This window comes from Macrotis lagotis, chromosome 3, assembly GCF_037893015.1.
Source record: "Macrotis lagotis isolate mMagLag1 chromosome 3, bilby.v1.9.chrom.fasta, whole genome shotgun sequence".
NCBI classification, from domain to species: domain Eukaryota; kingdom Metazoa; phylum Chordata; class Mammalia; order Peramelemorphia; family Peramelidae; genus Macrotis; species Macrotis lagotis.
In genome coordinates, this window is record NC_133660.1 from 218,014,762 (window position 1) to 218,033,040 (window position 18,279).

An 18,279-nucleotide genomic window follows, 5' to 3' on the forward strand; every position below is an offset into this window, starting at 1 on the left:
CCTCCCCCTTTCCCTCTCTATCCTTTCTTGCTGTCTCCTTCCTTCCTTCCCTCCTTCTTAGCATCCTTCCCCTTTTTCCCCTTGATTCTTGCCCCAACCATGGAAGTGGGTTCTTTTCTGTAAAGCTTGCACTGGGTCTCTCTCCCAATTTCTTCTGCGCATGAGTCACCGCTGGCCGCCTCAGTGAAGGTGTGACAATTTCTGGGGCCCCAACTGGCTGAGGAAGATGCGCTCAGCACCCGCAGGCGAGTGAGCAGAGGTACGACTGCCTATTTCAGTGGTGTCTGAGATACAGAGCGAGGAGAGAAAGGCGATCCAGCTCCAGAGACTGCAAGGTGATTCGGATACAGGGAGGCAGTCGCAGGTCTGGTGCTGAAGAAGATGGTTGGGCCAGTGGGCTCCAGTGCTCAGCCTGGAGCGAGGCTGATTTCAGCACCCTGGACAGCGTGCGCATTGTCTCCTCTCCTGGCTCGCAGAGCCTAAGGCCACCTGGAGCTCTGCCCGCTCGGACTCCCACCCTCGCAGTCCTAGCTCCCCCTGGCCATGGGGCTCAGGGTAAGTCCGTAGCGCAATGGCCTTGGCTGAAGCCCTCCTGGCGCTCCTTCTCGGCTCGGTCCTAGTCGTCTCCCTTCTGTCCAACCTGCTGGTGCTACTATGTTTCTTCTCCAGCTCCGAGCTCCGCCAGCAAGTGCCCGGGCTCTTCCTGGTCAACCTGTCTCTGTGCAACCTGCTGCTGACCCTCCTGAACATGCCCTTCACTCTCCTGGGGCTCTTGTGGCGCCAGCAGCCCGTGGGGGACTGCGCGTGCCAGGCGGCGGGCTTCTTGGAAACTTTGCTGGCGTCCAACGCCATGCTGAGCATGGCCGCGCTCAGCCTGGACAAGTGGGTGGCCGTGGTGTTCCCGCTGAGCTATGCGAGCAAGGTGCGTGGCCGGGATGCTGCGCTGTTGCTGGCCTACGCGTGGCTGCACTCGCTGGCCTTCCCGCTGGCCGCGCTCGCCTGCTCCTGGCTCGGCTACAGCGGTCCCTACGCCTCCTGCACCCTGCACCTGCGGGTGGAAGGGGAGAGGAGGCGCTTCGCCGCCTTCACCGTGGCCTTCCACGCCACCAGCTTCGCGCTCTCGCTTGTGGTGCTCTGCTTCACCTACCTGAAGGTGTTGCGCGTGGCCCGCTTCCACTGCCGGAGGATCGACGTCATCACCATGCAGACCCTGGTTCTGCTGGTCGATATTCATCCCAGGTAACCTGAGGGGTTGGGGGGGGGCGGAAGGAGGGGGACATGACACTACCCGAGAGTCACCGTGCTGCAGTCACTTCCCCTTACCTGACTTCAGCATTGTCTTTTGTAAAATGAGAGATTGGAACAAGTTTGGGATCGCTGAGATCTCTGGCTCTAAGATGCTCTTCCATAGTAAGGTCGCACTCACTCAGAAGTAAGCAGCAGGTGATGAAAAAGACCTCAGAGTTCAGAGGCGGAGGCTGTAGACTTGTCCATATTCCTTCTCTTTGACATAGGACAGAGAGCCCGAGCAATTTAGTTCCAATTTTATAGGTTTCAGTTTTCTTATTTGTGAAGTGGGGGTAATAACCCTTGTCCAGTCTAACGCCGAAGGTTGGGGAATGACTTAAACTCGATTTCCTCTTTATGTTTTATTTTTTCCTGGAGAGAGCATTAGAAGGAAGAATCTTAGTTGGTGTGCAGGGGGAGCCAGGTCAACGTTGTTACTTCCATCCTTGTTGCATTCACACACATGCATGCACAGTCCAATTCTCCCCCTTTGGACTCATATTTTTGTGCACCGAGAAATAGTAGCCAGAAAATAAGTGTGGGCGCCATCCCAAGTTCTGCATAAGTGTGTGTAGGTGGTGATGTGTGTGACTGACTGGGTTTCGATAGTGAATTTGGGTGTTGGAAAGGCTGCGATGGATTTATGGGTAAATGTGTACTGTCCCTGCAAGCTTTGTGTGTGCTTGTGTGTGTTACTGGGAAGAGGAGGGGCTCTGTGAGAGTGAACGAATTTGTCTGCATTTCCAAGAATCTGTACAGTTTTGTGTATGCACGAGTGTATCTATGTTCATAAGTGTGTGATCGTGACTTTATGTACATAAGAGAGCATTGGCATTTGTTTGGGCATGAGTTTTTACCTGTGTTTATGTGTCTCTGTGTGTCTTTGGGCTGCCATGGCCTATGCACAAAGGGACCGATGCGCAAGACGCCCTAGCTATCCAGTGCCTCCTCTCTGACTTCTAAGACTTCGAGACTTTGGGGCAGGTCGCAAGCGCCATCCTTAGGGACCTGCTAGCACCCTTAAGTCCTGATTATCCCAGGACCCCTAATGGGATGCTCGGAGGATCCCAGAGACTGAATCTGTGGATGGTAATCTTGGGTTATCTCTTCCAGCTCCTGGTTAATTCCCTAGAGGGCTTCAGGAGAGGTTTGAGTAAAGTTAGTGGGGAGCAAAGAGGAGAGAAGCCTAAATTTGTCTTCCTTTAGTGCATTTTGGTTCTCCGGCCAAGTCCGACTATCCTCGACTCTCGAAATCCGCCCCCCCCCAACCTAGCCCTTCATTCTGAACTTAACAAAGCAACTTTGCCCTTTGCCTTGCAGTGTGAGACAGCGCTGCCTTAATGAGCAGAAGAGGAGGCGGCAGAGAGCCACTAAGAAGATTAGCATCTTTATAGGCTCCTTCGTCCTCTGTTTTGCTCCTTACGTCATTACCAGGTGAGACTTCGTTGACATAGGAGAATGGCCTGGTACAGTTCCCCGCTCTAAGTTCTGAAATCTGGACCTAGTCCTCATCCAAGAATGGCTTCCGTTCCCACAATGATACAGGTTCCTTAAGTGAACACACTTGCAAGGAAAAAAGCACTAATGAGCAAAATAAGACTGTAAGTCTGGGAAACTCTTTAGGACACAGAACATAGAATCTCAGTTTTAAGTCACTTTAATAAAGAGTATTAGAATTGTAAGAGATCTTAGTACACATCACTCAGAAGAGAAATATAGCTAGGGACTTTAAGACACAGAACATAAACTGGAAAAGCTAGAAAAGATTTCAGAACAAAGAATTTGATGTTAGGATCATTTATTCTTTTTTTTTCAAGTCAAATAGGGTTAAGTGGCTTGCCCAAGGCCACACAGCTAGGTAATTATTAAGTGTCTGAGGCCGGATTTGAACCCAGGCACTCCTGACTCCAAGGCCAGTGCTTTATCCACTACACCACCTAGCTGACCCAGGATCATTTATTCTAATCCTCTCATTAGTTAGAAGAGAAAACTAAGTTCCAGACACCAAAAGTATACTGATAATGATCGCTGTTCCTCTTTTATAAATGAGGAATTTGAGGCTCAGAGATGATGTGCAATGATAGTCAATGGAATAATTACAATCATCACACAACAGATAGACTAAAGCAAACTTGCAAGAATCATCTCAATATTATCTCTGAAAAGGGTTTCCAACTTCAACTTGAAGAAGATGGATAGAGTATGCATGATCTACTCCACTTTGGGATAGCTCTACCTGTTTAGAAGATTTTTCTATTATCAAATGAAGAGTTGTCAATACCATTTCTGTCCATTATACTTAGATCTAGAATGGAATTCTTACCCAGAGATTTGTGGAAAGATTTCAAGGGGTACATTAACTTGGATGACAAAAATACATCTTTATTTCAATATTTTTTTCCTTTACAATCTCATACATTTTATTTTATGTATTTAAAAATATAATTCAGAAAATGGATCCATACAAAAGGGGTTCACTATCCCCATAAGATTGAAAATCCCCTGTTACAGAAAAAACATTTTCATTTGTCTTCTACTTGGTAGGTATCCTTCAAATACTTGAAAAAAATAGGAATACCTTCCCTTAGTTTTTTTTTTCCCTCAGAGTTTATGACATCTTTAGCTGGGTCAATTCATCCTTTAATGTCATACTTTTCAAATGCCCTCACTATCCTTTGGATACTTTCCACTTTGTCCAAGACTTTCTTAAAACATGGCATTGAGAATTAAACAAAACCATCTAGATGCTGTCTGATCAGAGCAGAAGACATAAGGACTAGCCTGAGCCTTCATCATTAATTTCTGCCATTCTGCCTTGTGCTTTCTTTATTCCCTTGGGTACTGTAGAGGAATAAACTTAAAATAGGGAGAAAGTTTTCATAACACCATTATTGAGTGGGTGAGTCTATTTCCCTCCTCCCTCCTAAAGTAGGTCCCAATATGTATGTATAAAATAAAATGTTAGCTAATCAATATTCTGCACATGAAGGGCCTATGAGTCACTTTTTTGGTGTCTGTTAATTACCATATGCCATCAAGATACAGATCTGTGTTTCTACTCACAGTGTGAGTCTGCAGCCTTTCTCACATGCATCAGGAATGCAAAAAGTCTTTTTTACTAATAGCAACAGAGAAAACTGCAATGTCCTTTTCTCGTGGTTGCATGGACAGAATCATATTTTCTCTGACATTGAAATATTAGATGAATGATTTTTTTACTAATAGCAACAGAGAAAACTGCAATGTCCTTTTCTCATGGTTGCATGGACAGAATCATATTTTCTCTGACATTGAAATATTAGATGAATGATGAATGAGCCTTTATAAACAAAAAATAAAAAAATATTGTTTAAATTTTTGTGCTTAGTTTTTTAGATCTGTCTATATTCAAATATGAGGAAATATAACTAATATATTAATAAAAAATATATAGATGGTATGACTATAATGTCTTTAAAAAATACACTACCATCTATATACATATTATCTCCTTCGAAGTAGTCACCTCAGAATTTTTTTGTATTTATTTTAGTATTGCTGACCCTGCTCAAAAAAGAACAATTGACATTTACAAAGCACCTTTTCAGCTTGTAAGACATTTAATTCAAGCAATTAATTTATTAAAACCCAGATCCATAAAGAAGGTAGTATAGTTATGATCCATACCTCTTTATGAAGTTAAAGACCTAAAGGAATGACATGATTTGCCCAATGTAGCAGAACAAGAGTTCAAATTTAGGGCTTCTGTGCATTCAAAGTATGTCTTAATTTAGAAGAAAATTATTAATTTTGCATTTTGAATTTCTTTGTAGGAATGAAAGAAAACCACTGCACTGTGACTGACTAGGAACTGGTCTTTATATTCTTCTGTGCACACATCCCTTTCTATATCAACACACACACTCTCAGTGAGACTGTTCAATGACCAGAAAATATTTGTCAAAAAAAAAATCTGCAAAGTCAGCATAGTTCCAGCTGAAAGGGGAATTTAAGGAAACTACTCAGCTTTGCTTGAAATTGAGTGGTATGTTTGCTTTGGGGCTTTCCTTATATTGGAGAAATACTACTTTGAACATTACAATTTCAAAAGCAATATCAGTCAGCGTGGTATAGTGAGAAAAACACTGGTTATGAAGTCAGAGGACCTATTTCTGTTACTTAGAACCTGTATGACCTTGGACTGAACACTTTTTATTTCTGTGGTTGTTTCCCCATCTATTATAATATTAATAATTGAACATTTATATAGAGAGAGTTTGAAAAATTCACTATGCATTAGAGGGACAGATAGGTGGTAAACTGGACCTGGAGTTCAAATATGGGCTCAGTCCCTTAGTTGTGTGATCTTACACAAGTCACTTAACTGCTATGTGCCCCAGTTCCTCATTTGTGAAATAGGGGCACACTAGAGAAGGAAACAGCAAACCATACCAGTATCTTTGCCAAAAAACCTTACACCAGTCCATGGATTCATGAAGAATTGGGGACAAACTAGAGAAGGAAATAGCTAAGAATTCCAGTATCCTAGCCAATAACACACCTAAGACCAGTCCATAGGGTTACAAAGAGTTGGACTCAACTAAATGATTGAAAAACAATATATGCATAAACTTATTTAGTCTTTTTTTGTGGTAAGGCAATGGGGTTAAGTGATGTTCCCAAGGCCACACAGCTAGGTAAGTGTCTGAGGCTGAATTTGAACTCAGGTACTCCTGACTCCAGGGCTGGTGCTCTATCCACTGAGCCACCTAGCCACCCCTCATTTAGTCTTTATAGTTCTGTGAGGCAGACAATAGGAAGATTATTTTCCCCAGTTTGCAAGTGGGGAATTTGAGAAGTTAAGTTTCTCCTGAATACTTAGGTAAAGTAATTTTTTAAGATCCTATACAATTTTATAGTTTTTAAACTATGATATCCCTATCCTCAAAATAGTAATGCTTTAAGGTTGGGCAAAGCACTTCACAAATATTATCTTATTTGATCCTTATAACAACTCTGGGATGCTATCATTGTTCTCAATTTGGAGATGAGGAAACTAAAGCAGATGAAGGTGTGACATGTCTGAAGTAGGATTTGAACTCAGATCTCCCTCAGGCCCAATTCTCTATCCATTGTCTAATCTAACAATACACAAGAATTTCTTTATTGTTTTCTGTCTTAACAACTATACTAGTGTGTAGTGGAAAAATGGAATAGTAGAATGAGCATTGAACTGGAAATCAGAAGTTGCTTAGACCTAAGATCAAATCTAGCCACAGACACTTCCCAGCTGGGTCATCCAGGCAAGTCAGACAATTCTTGTTTGCCTCACTTTCATCATCTGTAAAATGGAGATTGTTGTGAGGACCAAATGATATAATATTTGTAATGTGCAATTAGTCCATTGCCTGGTTCATATGGGCACTATGTAAATGTTAACTATTTCTGACCCCAGTTCTGCCACATCTTAACTTTGTGATTTTAGACAGTTCATTTCCTCTCTCTGAGCTTCAGTTTTTCCTAGCTCTAAAATCCAGGGGCAGTTATGAGATAATTATCAAAGATCTCTTGTAAAAACTCTAAGATTTTGAGTTTTATGGTTGAAGTTCCCCTCTAAACCTTATAGTCTTACATTCAAAAGTCTGAGTTCTTTTCTAACTATAGAATTCTGTTTTATGTTCTTATATTCTGTCCTAAGTATGAAGTCATTTTATGAACTCTTAGAGGAATTATTCTAGGTATTTTCTGTTGATTAAATGATGGAAATATACACTCTTCATGCTATTCAATCTTTTTCTCCTTAAGGAATTATTGATTTCTAAGAAAATGCTATCCCCTCATTGCCCTTTCTATTCCTTGTGATAAGCTATGGCTCACAAAAATCCCCTTCTCCATTCCAACTTATCAGTGTTCAACAATTTGAAAATGTCACAGATTTACAAATAATTATACCCTTAAGACTTAAAAGGGAGATTTGGCAGTATTAAGTTATGGAAATTACCAATTGGTTTCTCTGTGCATAAAATGAGGATAATGATACTTGTTTCCTACCTTAGCAAGGAGATGTTGTGTCTGTAAGGGCTTCATTAAGTTCCTTGGAGGGACAAATTTTTACCATGGTTATTATCATGCTTGATTTCTCTTTGCTTCAAGCTGAGGAACGATTTTAGAAGTCAATTTCCATAGTCATCTGTGTATGTAGAACACAGAATATAAGAGCTAAGAGAGAGCTTAGTGAAGACTGAAATCAGCCCCTTTGCTTTACAAATGAAGAAACTGAGTCCCAGTGAGAGGAAGACATTTGCTCAAAATAACACAGTAATTTAGTAAGGGGATTAGAACTAGAATCTTGATCTTCTAATTCTAATAATTATAATTGTAATCAAGCCTTTATTTTGGCACTCATCTATTTCTCCCTATCTTGACAGTCACCAGTCCTCTAAAATGACCTTGATTTCTTCAAAACTCCCATTTCCTCAGCTTCCCAAGCAAAGAATCTTGGTGGAGGAAAGAAATGTCATAAACCTATTTATGCCAAGATATGATTCTTAACATACATACTTTTGGTCAAGGAGATCTGTCTGACCTTGTACCTTAGTGAGGCTGGCTTATCTCTTTTCAGAACCTTAGTTATCATTTCTTAATATTTAAATTTACTAATCTTTCAGAGGAAAAATATAAGTCCAAGGCCTTATTTTTTTAAAAGAAATATGATAACATTTTGTTGAGTCTATTTAGGAAATAATGCTTGGCATTAGAAAAGGAGAATGAAGGAGAGGGAATGGGAGGGGGCAGTGGGGAAGAACTAGGTGAAAAGATGAGGTAATTTAAAGAGGACTAGACAGTCACAAGGTCAGAAGATGTAGGTTTGAGTCTTGGCTCTATTATTTTCTATGTGACCTTGCCTCTTGCTTCTCATGCCATTTCAGAGCTTCATTAACCTCAACTGCAAAATAGAGATAATAATTCCACCTATTTTAGAGGATTATGATGAGGAATCAAACAAATGAGTGTTTTGGAAGCTATGAAATGCCCTATCAGTATGGAAATTATTAGTAATATTATGGTCTTGCACATTAGTTATCCATCCTCTCCTTTCCATACTCCACATGCTGTTACTAACACAACTGATCACTCCCATACCCAAACCACTGACCCTAAGGAGAAAAGATTGGTGAGGGGTGTGAAGAGGGAAGAAGTCAAAAAGAGGGAAAGGAGCAGGTTACATCATTACCTAGGAACATTAATTGACTACTAAAAAGTCTCACAATGGATTTAAGACCTCAGAAAGGATAGTCAAATCTTTTAGTTTAATGGAAAGAACAGAGTGAGATAATCTTCACTTGACCTCTATTAAACTCAGTTTACTCAGTTTTACTCTATCATATGGTTCTTAGGAGATACTAATACAGAGACTGCCTACCTCATAGGATTTGTTCTAAGAAGCAAATGAGATCCTGGGTGTGAAAGTACTTTAAGAGTAATTCACATTTAACCTTTATGATTTATAAGCTTTTTTGACACAATGCTACAAGATAGACAGAACATTATCTTTATTTTACAGATGTGTAAACTAAGGCTTAGCTTTAGCTTGTATCATACCAATACTAAGTGCAGATCCAGGGTTTGACTTGAGTTTACAACTCTTGGTCTCTAAACTATTTGAAGGGTGAGCACCTTAAGGAAACTTGATATTATTATTAACTCATATTATACTGTTCAATTTCTTTACAACAGGCTGGTCGAACTCCTTCCATTCATTACCATCAACAGCTACTGGGGAGTAATAAGCAAGTGCCTCACCTACAGTAAGGCTGCCTTGGACCCTTTTGTGTATTCATTGCTCCGTCAACAGTACAAGAAGGTGGTGATCAACATTTTTAACCGGCTGCTGAGACGTGATTTATACCCCTCATCTGGCTACAACAGCTCTCTTGACACAGAGAATGATTACTGCCTCCATCGGCCAAACTGAACTCCATTATTGGTGTTTGAGACCGAGAATGTGCAGATTTTTTAACTGTTCCAGCTTCTTTTCAGCAAGCCTCCTATATGTTGGGTTGATAGCTGTGATGGGAATTTGGGTCATCTCAGAGTCAGAAAGAGGATCCCACTCTATTTGGGGGCAGCATTGGACTCAATAGCAGGACTTCAGTCAAGGCTAAGTAGAAAGGGAAAAGTACTTTTCCTATTTTCCCTTGCTCTTAAACAGGAATTTTGAGTTTGGTTTCCAAACTTGTAGGGGTCAGAACTCAATTGTCTTATGTGATATTGAGGCATCTTGAGGGAATTGGTAAAACATTGATCTTGGAGTCAGGAGACTAGACTTGAATCACTGAGCTATACATGTTGCTCATGGTACCTTGGTTTTCACTCCTTTGGGGTCCATTTTTTCATCTATAAATGGAGAGAATAAGACTAGATGATCTCTATGATACCTTCTAACTCTAGATCTTATAATGAATTAGAGGAAGGCCATGGTAGTGGGAAAGGAAATGTAACAGGAAGACAGAGAAAACCCTCAGAATTCTTGCTTGCCTCTACTCCAGGAATGACTCTGCTCCTTCTTCTGAAGAATGCCAAAAGTATTGTCATATTTAAGAGGCAACATTATGGAGTAAGAAAGGAACTGGATTTGTAGTTAAAGTACCTAGGTACAAATCCCATCTCTGCCATTTACTATTTATGTGACCTTGGGCAAGTCATTTTCAACTCTTAGCCTCAGTTTCCTCATCTATAAAATGAAAGGTATAAGACTTTATGGCCACTAAGGTCCTTTTAGCTCTATATCTATGTTTGAATTCAGTATATCTTCTCATCTACTTCTCCCCTCTCCCAAAGGGTTTGGTTTGTTCAATTGGTAAATTAATAAATTTTAGATTTGTCTACTTTGATACCATGCCAGTTCATCTTTTCTGTTTAGAAGGGTAGCCCAGAAAGTTCAAGGAAACCAGCAACATTTTTTTGTTGAAATTGTTGCCACTCTTACTCCTAGATGGCATGTATTAGTGAAAGGTTTCATTTGGATTTAGTGAGAGCTTTTCACTACACCTCATGAGAACTAACCATTTAATGTATACAGTTAGACAAAATCATTAAAATTGGAAATTAACTTCCCTTCCCTGCATCATAAGCAGGGTATTTTCTTTTTACTTAAACAATCTTTGAACCAGTGGTCCAGGATCTGATTTTTGATTTCTACTATCAACCCACCCCCACCATGATAGCCCATTTGTTGAATTATCAGTCAGACTGAGATTCTGATTTGTCATCAAACTTCTAACATCCAATGAATTGTTGGATGAGGGAGAATGGGGGATGAAGACTTGGGGTGCCAAATATTTGTGGAGTCATTCATTTGACAACATTCAGGTGTTTGATGATTATCTATAGCCTGATATAAAGATTATTAGGCAAGTTTAAGATGTGCTGGGGCAATCTCAGTTTTTTCTCCTCTGTCAACCACATGCCCAAGACAAAGACTGGAAAATTCAAACCTGGATTTTCAGTTATTAACTTTTCAAAAAAGCTCAAAGGCAATGCCATTATATACTAACCTTGACATTTGGGTTACTAACAAGTCATTCCTTGTTTGACTCACTTCAGTGGGCTAACTCATTCATCATTTGATTGAATTTACCTTGATTTGTTTTCAAATCCATTTGCTTGTGTGGGTTCATTGACACACCAGTTAAATATCTGGTTGATAGAAATATTCTAGAAATGATTACTGCCTCCATCGACCACACTGAACTCCCCTATTGGTGTTTGAGACTGTGAATGGGTTCTGGGTCAAGCTCCACTGCTAGTTAATTGTACAACCTTGAGTAAGTCCCTTTACCTCTATGAGACTGAAATTTTTGATTTGTCAAAACAAATTGAATTAGACTAAGACTTATTCCAGCTTGAACATTTTGCAATCCTGGCTTACATTCAATAACTGGAGGGCAATTAGGTGGTGCAATGGATAGAGCCCTGGTCTTAGAGACAGGAGGATAGGAGTTCAAATCTAACCTCAGACACTGAGCAAGTCACTTAATCCTGGTTGTCTTGCATTCAGGACCATTTCCAGTCATCCCGATTATTCATATCTGGCCATTGGTCCCAGATAGCTCTGGAGGAAAAAGTGGGGTTGGTGACTTAGCACAGTATCCCCTCACTCAAATACAATCATGTGCTTGTCCTGGTATCATCTCCCTGGTGTCACGGTCTTCTATGAAAATGAAGGACAAACATTATCAATAAATGCCACTGATTTTGATTGTATTATTATAAATCCAAGTTATGTTGATTTGGTGCCTACTGGGTCTAAAAAAGGCCCAAAGCCCAAACCAAATATATACAGCTAAATGGGCCACACTTACAAAATGTAGGAAAATAGATTTTCACAATGGAAATTACTGCAAGAACTCAAATCAGTGAATTTAAAATGTGAGTGTTGGAAAAGACCTTTGAGATGATTTCCTCATTTTATAGCTTTGGAAACTGAAGTAAATCTTAAGGAAGTGATTCATTTTCTAGGCTACTCTGCTAGAAGGTAGCAGATGGAAGATTCACACCCAAGTCTTCTCACTTCAAAACAAGTATTTTTTTTTTATCACATAAGATACCTCCTTTGTTAATTAAACCAGAACTCAGTCTGAGGTGTAGGGTAGAATTTAATTCCTTAAGTGATTTCTCCCTAACCCCTAATGGTGAAAACTCCTCCAGAAAGCCTTCCTCCTGCTTTCTTAGCATGTGAGTCATGTAGGTCTCTATGCAGTAACAATAATTCTGCTTATGTTAAATTCAATGTGCTGTCCTGTTTTGTCCTTTTAGTAGGGTATTTCTCTCTTGTATGTCTATGTAAATACAATAATGGGGGGGGATTTGTGTGAAAAAGATGTTGCCTATTTGTCATAGAATTCCCATCTACTCCACTGATACCTTAGAAAAACATTTCCCCAGGAACTCTGTCATCACTGTGAAACAGTCAGCAATCTTTCTTTGTGGAGGAATCCAAACAATCTATGTTTGTTTTAGGTGAAATTGCTTTTAAAAAAAATGATAAGTATTTTGATATAGACTAGATTCTCTCTTGGACACTGGATGTCAAGCTCAGTAGATGGGACACTAATGTTGAATGTACTGTTTCTTTCACTTTTTGCACTTGATTTTGTTCTTTTAGTGTCATGGATATTAAGAAAAATACTTTATCTGTCTTTCAGTGTATCATGAAGTTATGTGGTTTCCCAAGTGATCTCTAAGTCAATAAAAGTTCATCTGAATGTTTGCCATTTCATTGTTGAAAAATTTTCTAGTCATACATTGTATCTATAGAATCAGTTATTAGAAGCAACTAAGTGGCTCAAGAGATAGAGAGCACTGGTCCTTGAGTCATGAGGATGGAAGTTCGAATTCAGCCTCAGATACTTACCACTTATTAGCTGTGAGATCTTGGGCAAGTCATTTAACCCTGATTGCCTCATATCCAGGGTCTTCTACAGTCATCCTGATTCATATCTGGTTACTGGACCCAGATGGCTCTGGAGAAGAAAAAGAGACTGGTGACCCAGCAGAGAGCATGGATAAATGTTTTGAATAAGGAGGATAATTCTTATCTCTATGGGACTTTCTATATTTCTTTCAAATATATAGAAGAGAGACATCAAAATGCCTGGCATGTAGGAAATTCTGTTTCTTCTTCTCTTTTCCTTTTCTTTCTTTTTCTCTTCTTTTCTTCCCCTTTCTCTTCCCTTTTCCTTCTTTTTATCCACTTCTCCTCCTCCTTCCTTTCTTCTCCATCCCTCTTCCTCTTGCCCTCCCTCTTCCCATTCTCTTTCTCCTTTTCCCTTTCTCCTTTTACTTCCCCTTCACTTTCCCCTTCCCCTTTCACTTTCTCCTTCCCCTTTCCTTTCTCCTTTTTGCTCCCTCTTTCCCTTCTTTCTTTTCCTTCCATTTCCCCTTCATCCTTTTTCTTCCCCTTTCCCTTCCCCTTCTCTTCCTCTTCTCCTTCCCCTTCCCCTTTCCTTTCCCTTTTCTCTTTCTTCTTCTTCCCTTCCCTTTCCTCCCTTCCACTTCTCTTTTCCTTTCCTTCTTTTATTATCTCCTTTTTCCTCTTCCTCTTTCCCCTTCTCCTTCCTTCTTCCTTTTCCTTCTTCCCCTTGCCCTTTGTCCTCCCCCTTCTCCTTCCTCCTTCTTCCCTTTCCTCTTCCCCTTCCCCTTCTCTTTTCTTATAAGACTTATTTTATTGGACTACATAGCACTAATTCATCAGGTATTTCTTTAACTCTCTGATTCACACAACTGGGTATAGTTTAGAGCAACATATTTTATGTTTATACATATAACCAGGTTCAAGATTATGTTTTCATGGACTTAGGGGAAATGTGACTTAGAATTCAAAAATATTGAAAGACTAAGGAAGGAAAACACTAAGCCGAAATGACTAGGTACAAAGTTCAATTTAGTTTGAGAGAAGAGTAAGTAGATATCTTTTAATGAAGACTAACCCTGGAGTCAGGGTTGATAAAACCCTGCTTTCCCCTCCATCTAGTCAAAACCAAAGAATAGTTGAAAGACTGAAATGAGCTAAAGCTGCTGGCTTTTGTTGTTCCTAGAGATCAACAAAAAGGCAGTAATGAAGGTTGACCTCCTCTCCTCCTATCCCTTCCTCTATGTTTCAGCTACCATTAATTTTTTTTAAATTTGGTTTTTAATTTATTTCAATGAACAAACAATTATTTTACCTCCCTCTCAACACCCAATGGAAAAAAGAAAATAAACCTATAACAAACACCTATGTAGTCAAGAAAGAAAAAGTTCTATATTATTAATATCAAAAAGTTTTGATCCTCATTATGAGTCCGTCACGTGTCTATCAAAAAGTGGGCTCACAGAAGGCAGACAGCACACAGTAGGTGCTTAACAAAGGATAGTTGATTGACTGGCATAATTTTTTTTATTTAAGATGTTTCTAATTCTTGATTTTGTCTTTTATAAGACTAAGATGAGTTATAAATCTCTGGGACTCATATCTATGAACTGTACACAAATTGAGATGGAAGAAGTCAGTGAATAGCTGGGAATACACAGAAACAAAAAGGTCTTATCATAGCTAAAAATTCATTCAAGATTTGAGAGTACTGAGATAAAAGATTTTTTATGAGTTTCATCTTTTTAATTAACTCATACCTTAATTAAAGTTAATTTTATTAACTCATTCATCTTTTTAGTAACTTATAGCTCCCATGATTTGGGAACAAGTACCCCATGACTATTGAGTAGTAAATAAGCAAGTTTAAATTTCTGTGGAATGAGGCATCTCAGAGAAGCTTCTGGCTATTCAGAATGAAGAGTATAATACAAGCACAGACCAAGACTTGGACCCTCCTAGGCCACCAAGTGAATGAATAAAGATGTGGTTTGGAAGAAGTGGCTAAATCCCAAATTCAAAAAATGAGATTCATCTATGCAACTATTCTTACCTGTCAGTGCCACCTGCTGGTTACATATATTATATTGGTTACATAACATATTACGTAATATTTGCATAGCTAGCTAGCTGTGAAATATCTGTATGAATTCCATTCAATAAACATTTATTATTCAGTTACTATGTGCTAGACATCATACTAATTTCTGAGATTAGATATTGTCCTTCATTCTTGAAAAGGATCAAAGCTACATCACTATGTTAGAGTCAAGTTACACTGTGTCCAATTGTGACTGATCAGATCATTATGAGCCCGGGTTGGACACAAATAGGCTATGTGAACATTGGGGGGGGATTCTCCAAATTTTTGCAGCTCATGTTTCTTTGCAGCTACTACAATTCTGCTTTACTTATAGAGCACATCACTTTCTCTGATAAGAATATCCCATGTTTAGAGGTCCTGAACCAGTGTCTCTCACGTTGCACCATCAATTCAAAAGTTCTTAAGAGAAACCTTGAGAGTGTCCTTGTATTTCTTTTTCTGATTTCCAAGTGAGTACATGCCTTGTGTGAGTTCTCCATAAATAGTCGACAAGTGTACATTTGGCATTCAAACAATGGAATCAACCAGTCTTCATTGTGCTCCCTATAGCAGAGTTTCAGTTAAGTTTGAGGAAGGAACTCAGTGTCTGGTATTGTATTCTGTCAGGTGATCTTCATGTTTTTCCTAAGACGATTCAAATGGAAGTGATTCAATTTCTTGGCATGGTGCTGGTAGACTGTCCAGGTTTCACAGGCATAAAGCAATGAGGTCAGCACAATGGCTCTGTAGATCTTCAGTTTGATAGTCTGTCTAATAACCTCTTCTCTCTCATACTTTCCTTCAGAGCCTCCCAAAAAAGTGAGCTAGCTTAGGCAATACATGTATCAACTTCTTTATATTTGGCAGAATATTACCAATGTAAGGGAACTTATCCAAAGTATTCAAAGCTTCTCCACCCACTGGGGTGGTTCCACATATGGATGGCATGCTGATGGTTGATAGAGCACCTATTTTCTTATTGTTAATTTTTAAGCCAAAATTAGCACAAGCAGCAGAGAATTGATCCATATTTTGTTACAACTCAGCTTCAGAGACTGTACAATCATCTGCAAACAGAAAAACATGCACCAACACTCACTCTACTTTTGTTTTGGCTTGTAGCCTTTTCAAGTTGAAGAATCTATGATCAAGGTAGCTGACCTTGAAACCATGTTAATCCTAATTGAAGGCATTTGACAATATGACTGAAACCATCATGCTAAAAAGGATGGGGAGCAGGGACACAGTCTTATTTCACTTCATTGGTGACTAGGAAAGTGAGAAAGCATGTACACTACCCAGAACCTGGGCATGCATGCTATCATGAAATTGATGTACAATGTTGATAAACTTCTCTGGGCAACCAAATTTTGACATAGTCTTCCATAAGCCCTCACAACTGACAGTATCAGAGGCCTTGGTTAGATCTACAAATGTTGCATGCAGACCTCTGTTTTGCTCCTGGCATTGCTTCTGGAGTTGTCAGAAAGCAAACATTGCTTGGTCCTTTCTGAAGTCACACTGACTTTAGGCCTATTAAGGAGGACTCTGGCAAGAGTTTTGCCAGAAGTACAGAGAGTGGAAGAGAGTGGAATCAAGATGGCAGAGTAAAGGCAGGAACTTACCCAAGCTTTCTCCTGAACCCCTCAAAATACCTTCAAACAATGACTCTGAAAAACATTCCACAATGACACAATCCATCAAAAAAGGAGTAAAACAATTTTCCAGTCCAAGAAAATTTGGCAGGTTAGCAAGATAGACCTGTTGCACTATGGTGAGAGAGTAGTGCAATCTGTCCTTGCAAATGTATCCACTGCCCCCACAAACCAAGGATAGGCTTCTAGGAGACTGAATCAGTGGCAGCAGTAGCAGTTCTCAGACTTTTTAGCCCACAGATGCCAAAGAAAGCTTAGAAGGCAAGCAGGAAAGGTCTGTTGCATCTGAATGAGAGTGGAGCACAGTTCAGTGCAGGTCATGCCACATCCCTGGCCCCAGCAACCCAGTAGCAGGTCTTGGGAACCACTGAATCAGCTACTACCAGAGCTCTCAGTCCACAGAAGATAAGGAAGTCAAACAACAGGTCCAAGGGAGATTACAAGGGTCTCTTTGTTCAAACATTTGTTTTGCTCACACTCAGATCCTGGTAGCAGTCCTGGGTAGTGGTTCCATGGTAAAAAGAAGTACTATCATTCCAGAACTTGGGACCATAGTAGAGAGAGGACCTTCCTCACAATTCTAAGGTAGAAAATAATGTTTCTGGTGGCACAAAGCCAGAGAACAGACCAGAAAAATAGTTAACATCTCTCTTTAAATCATACAACCTTTGAAGTACTGAAAACTTGTAAGTTCTAAAAGTGTCTCTAAAACTATTATACAAAAACATTGTGGGATAGTTTTCCTCCACCCTGGATCTTGAGACAGTATGTATTCCACCCTGGAAACAGAACAGAGTTAATATCAAGTCTTAAACTGAGAAAATAGCAAACAACAGAAAAAAAAAATCTGAGCATAGCAAGTTGTTAGGAAATTCAAAACACATACTCAGAAAAAGATAACAAAGTCAAAGCTCCTACATCCATTGCCTCCAAGGAAAATATGAATTTGTCTCAGGTTATAGAGTAACCCAAAAAAAGATTTTGAAAATCAAGGAAGAGAAGTTGAGGAAAAATTAAGAAGAGAAATGAGAGTAATGCAAGAAAATAATGAAAAATGATTTGGCAGCTTAGTGAAAAAATCCTTAAGAAAATAGCATCTTAAAAAACTGCCTTAGTCAATTGGTAGAAGAGGCACAAAAATTCATAAAGGGCAAAGCTCCTTAAAAGCTAGAATTGAGCAAATGGAAACTAATGACTTTTTGAGAAATCAAGAAACAATAAAACCAAACCAAAAGAACAAAAAATAGAAGACAACGTGAAACATCTCATCAGAAAAACAACTGACCTGAAAAATAGATCCAAGAGAGATTACTTAAAAATTATTGGACTACCTGAAATCCATAATTAAAAAAGAACCTAGATATCATCTTTCAAGATCAAGGAAAACACCCCTGATATTCTAGAACTGGGGGGGGGGTGTAAAATAGACTTTGGAAAAGTCAATTGGTCACCTTCTGAAAAATATCCTAAAATGAAAACTCTAAGGAATATTATAGTCAAATTTCAGAACTCCCAGCTCAAGGAAAAAAATTACTGCAAGCAGCCAGAAAAAAATACTTCAAGTATCATGAAATCAAAGTCAAAAATAACATCATATTTAGCAGCTTGTTCGTTAAAGGGTTGTAGAACTTGGAAAATGATATTCTAGAATACAAAAGATCTTGGATTAAAACCAAGAATCAACTATCTAGTAAAACTGAGCATATTCCTTCAGGGGGAAAAGATGGACATTCAATGAAATAGAGTACTTTCAAACTTTTCTAATACAAAAACAGAGCTAAACAGAAAATTTGATCTTCAAATTTAAGACTCAAGAGAAGCATAAAAACGTAAACAGAAAAGGGAAATCATAAGGAACAATG

General features: G+C 39.3%; 1 protein-coding gene across 1 annotated transcript; it reads left to right on the top strand.

Annotated features, from left to right (window-relative positions):
• The first annotated feature begins 571 nt into the window (after positions 1 to 571).
• On the top strand, positions 572 to 9,241 carry GPR78 (G protein-coupled receptor 78). The gene is made up of 3 exons (XM_074227501.1): positions 572 to 1,239; positions 2,608 to 2,721; positions 9,004 to 9,241. Exons 1-3 carry the CDS (start codon positions 572 to 574, stop codon positions 9,239 to 9,241), a joined length of 1,020 nt encoding a protein of 339 aa, XP_074083602.1.
• Positions 9,242 to 18,279: the final 9,038 nt, after the last annotated feature.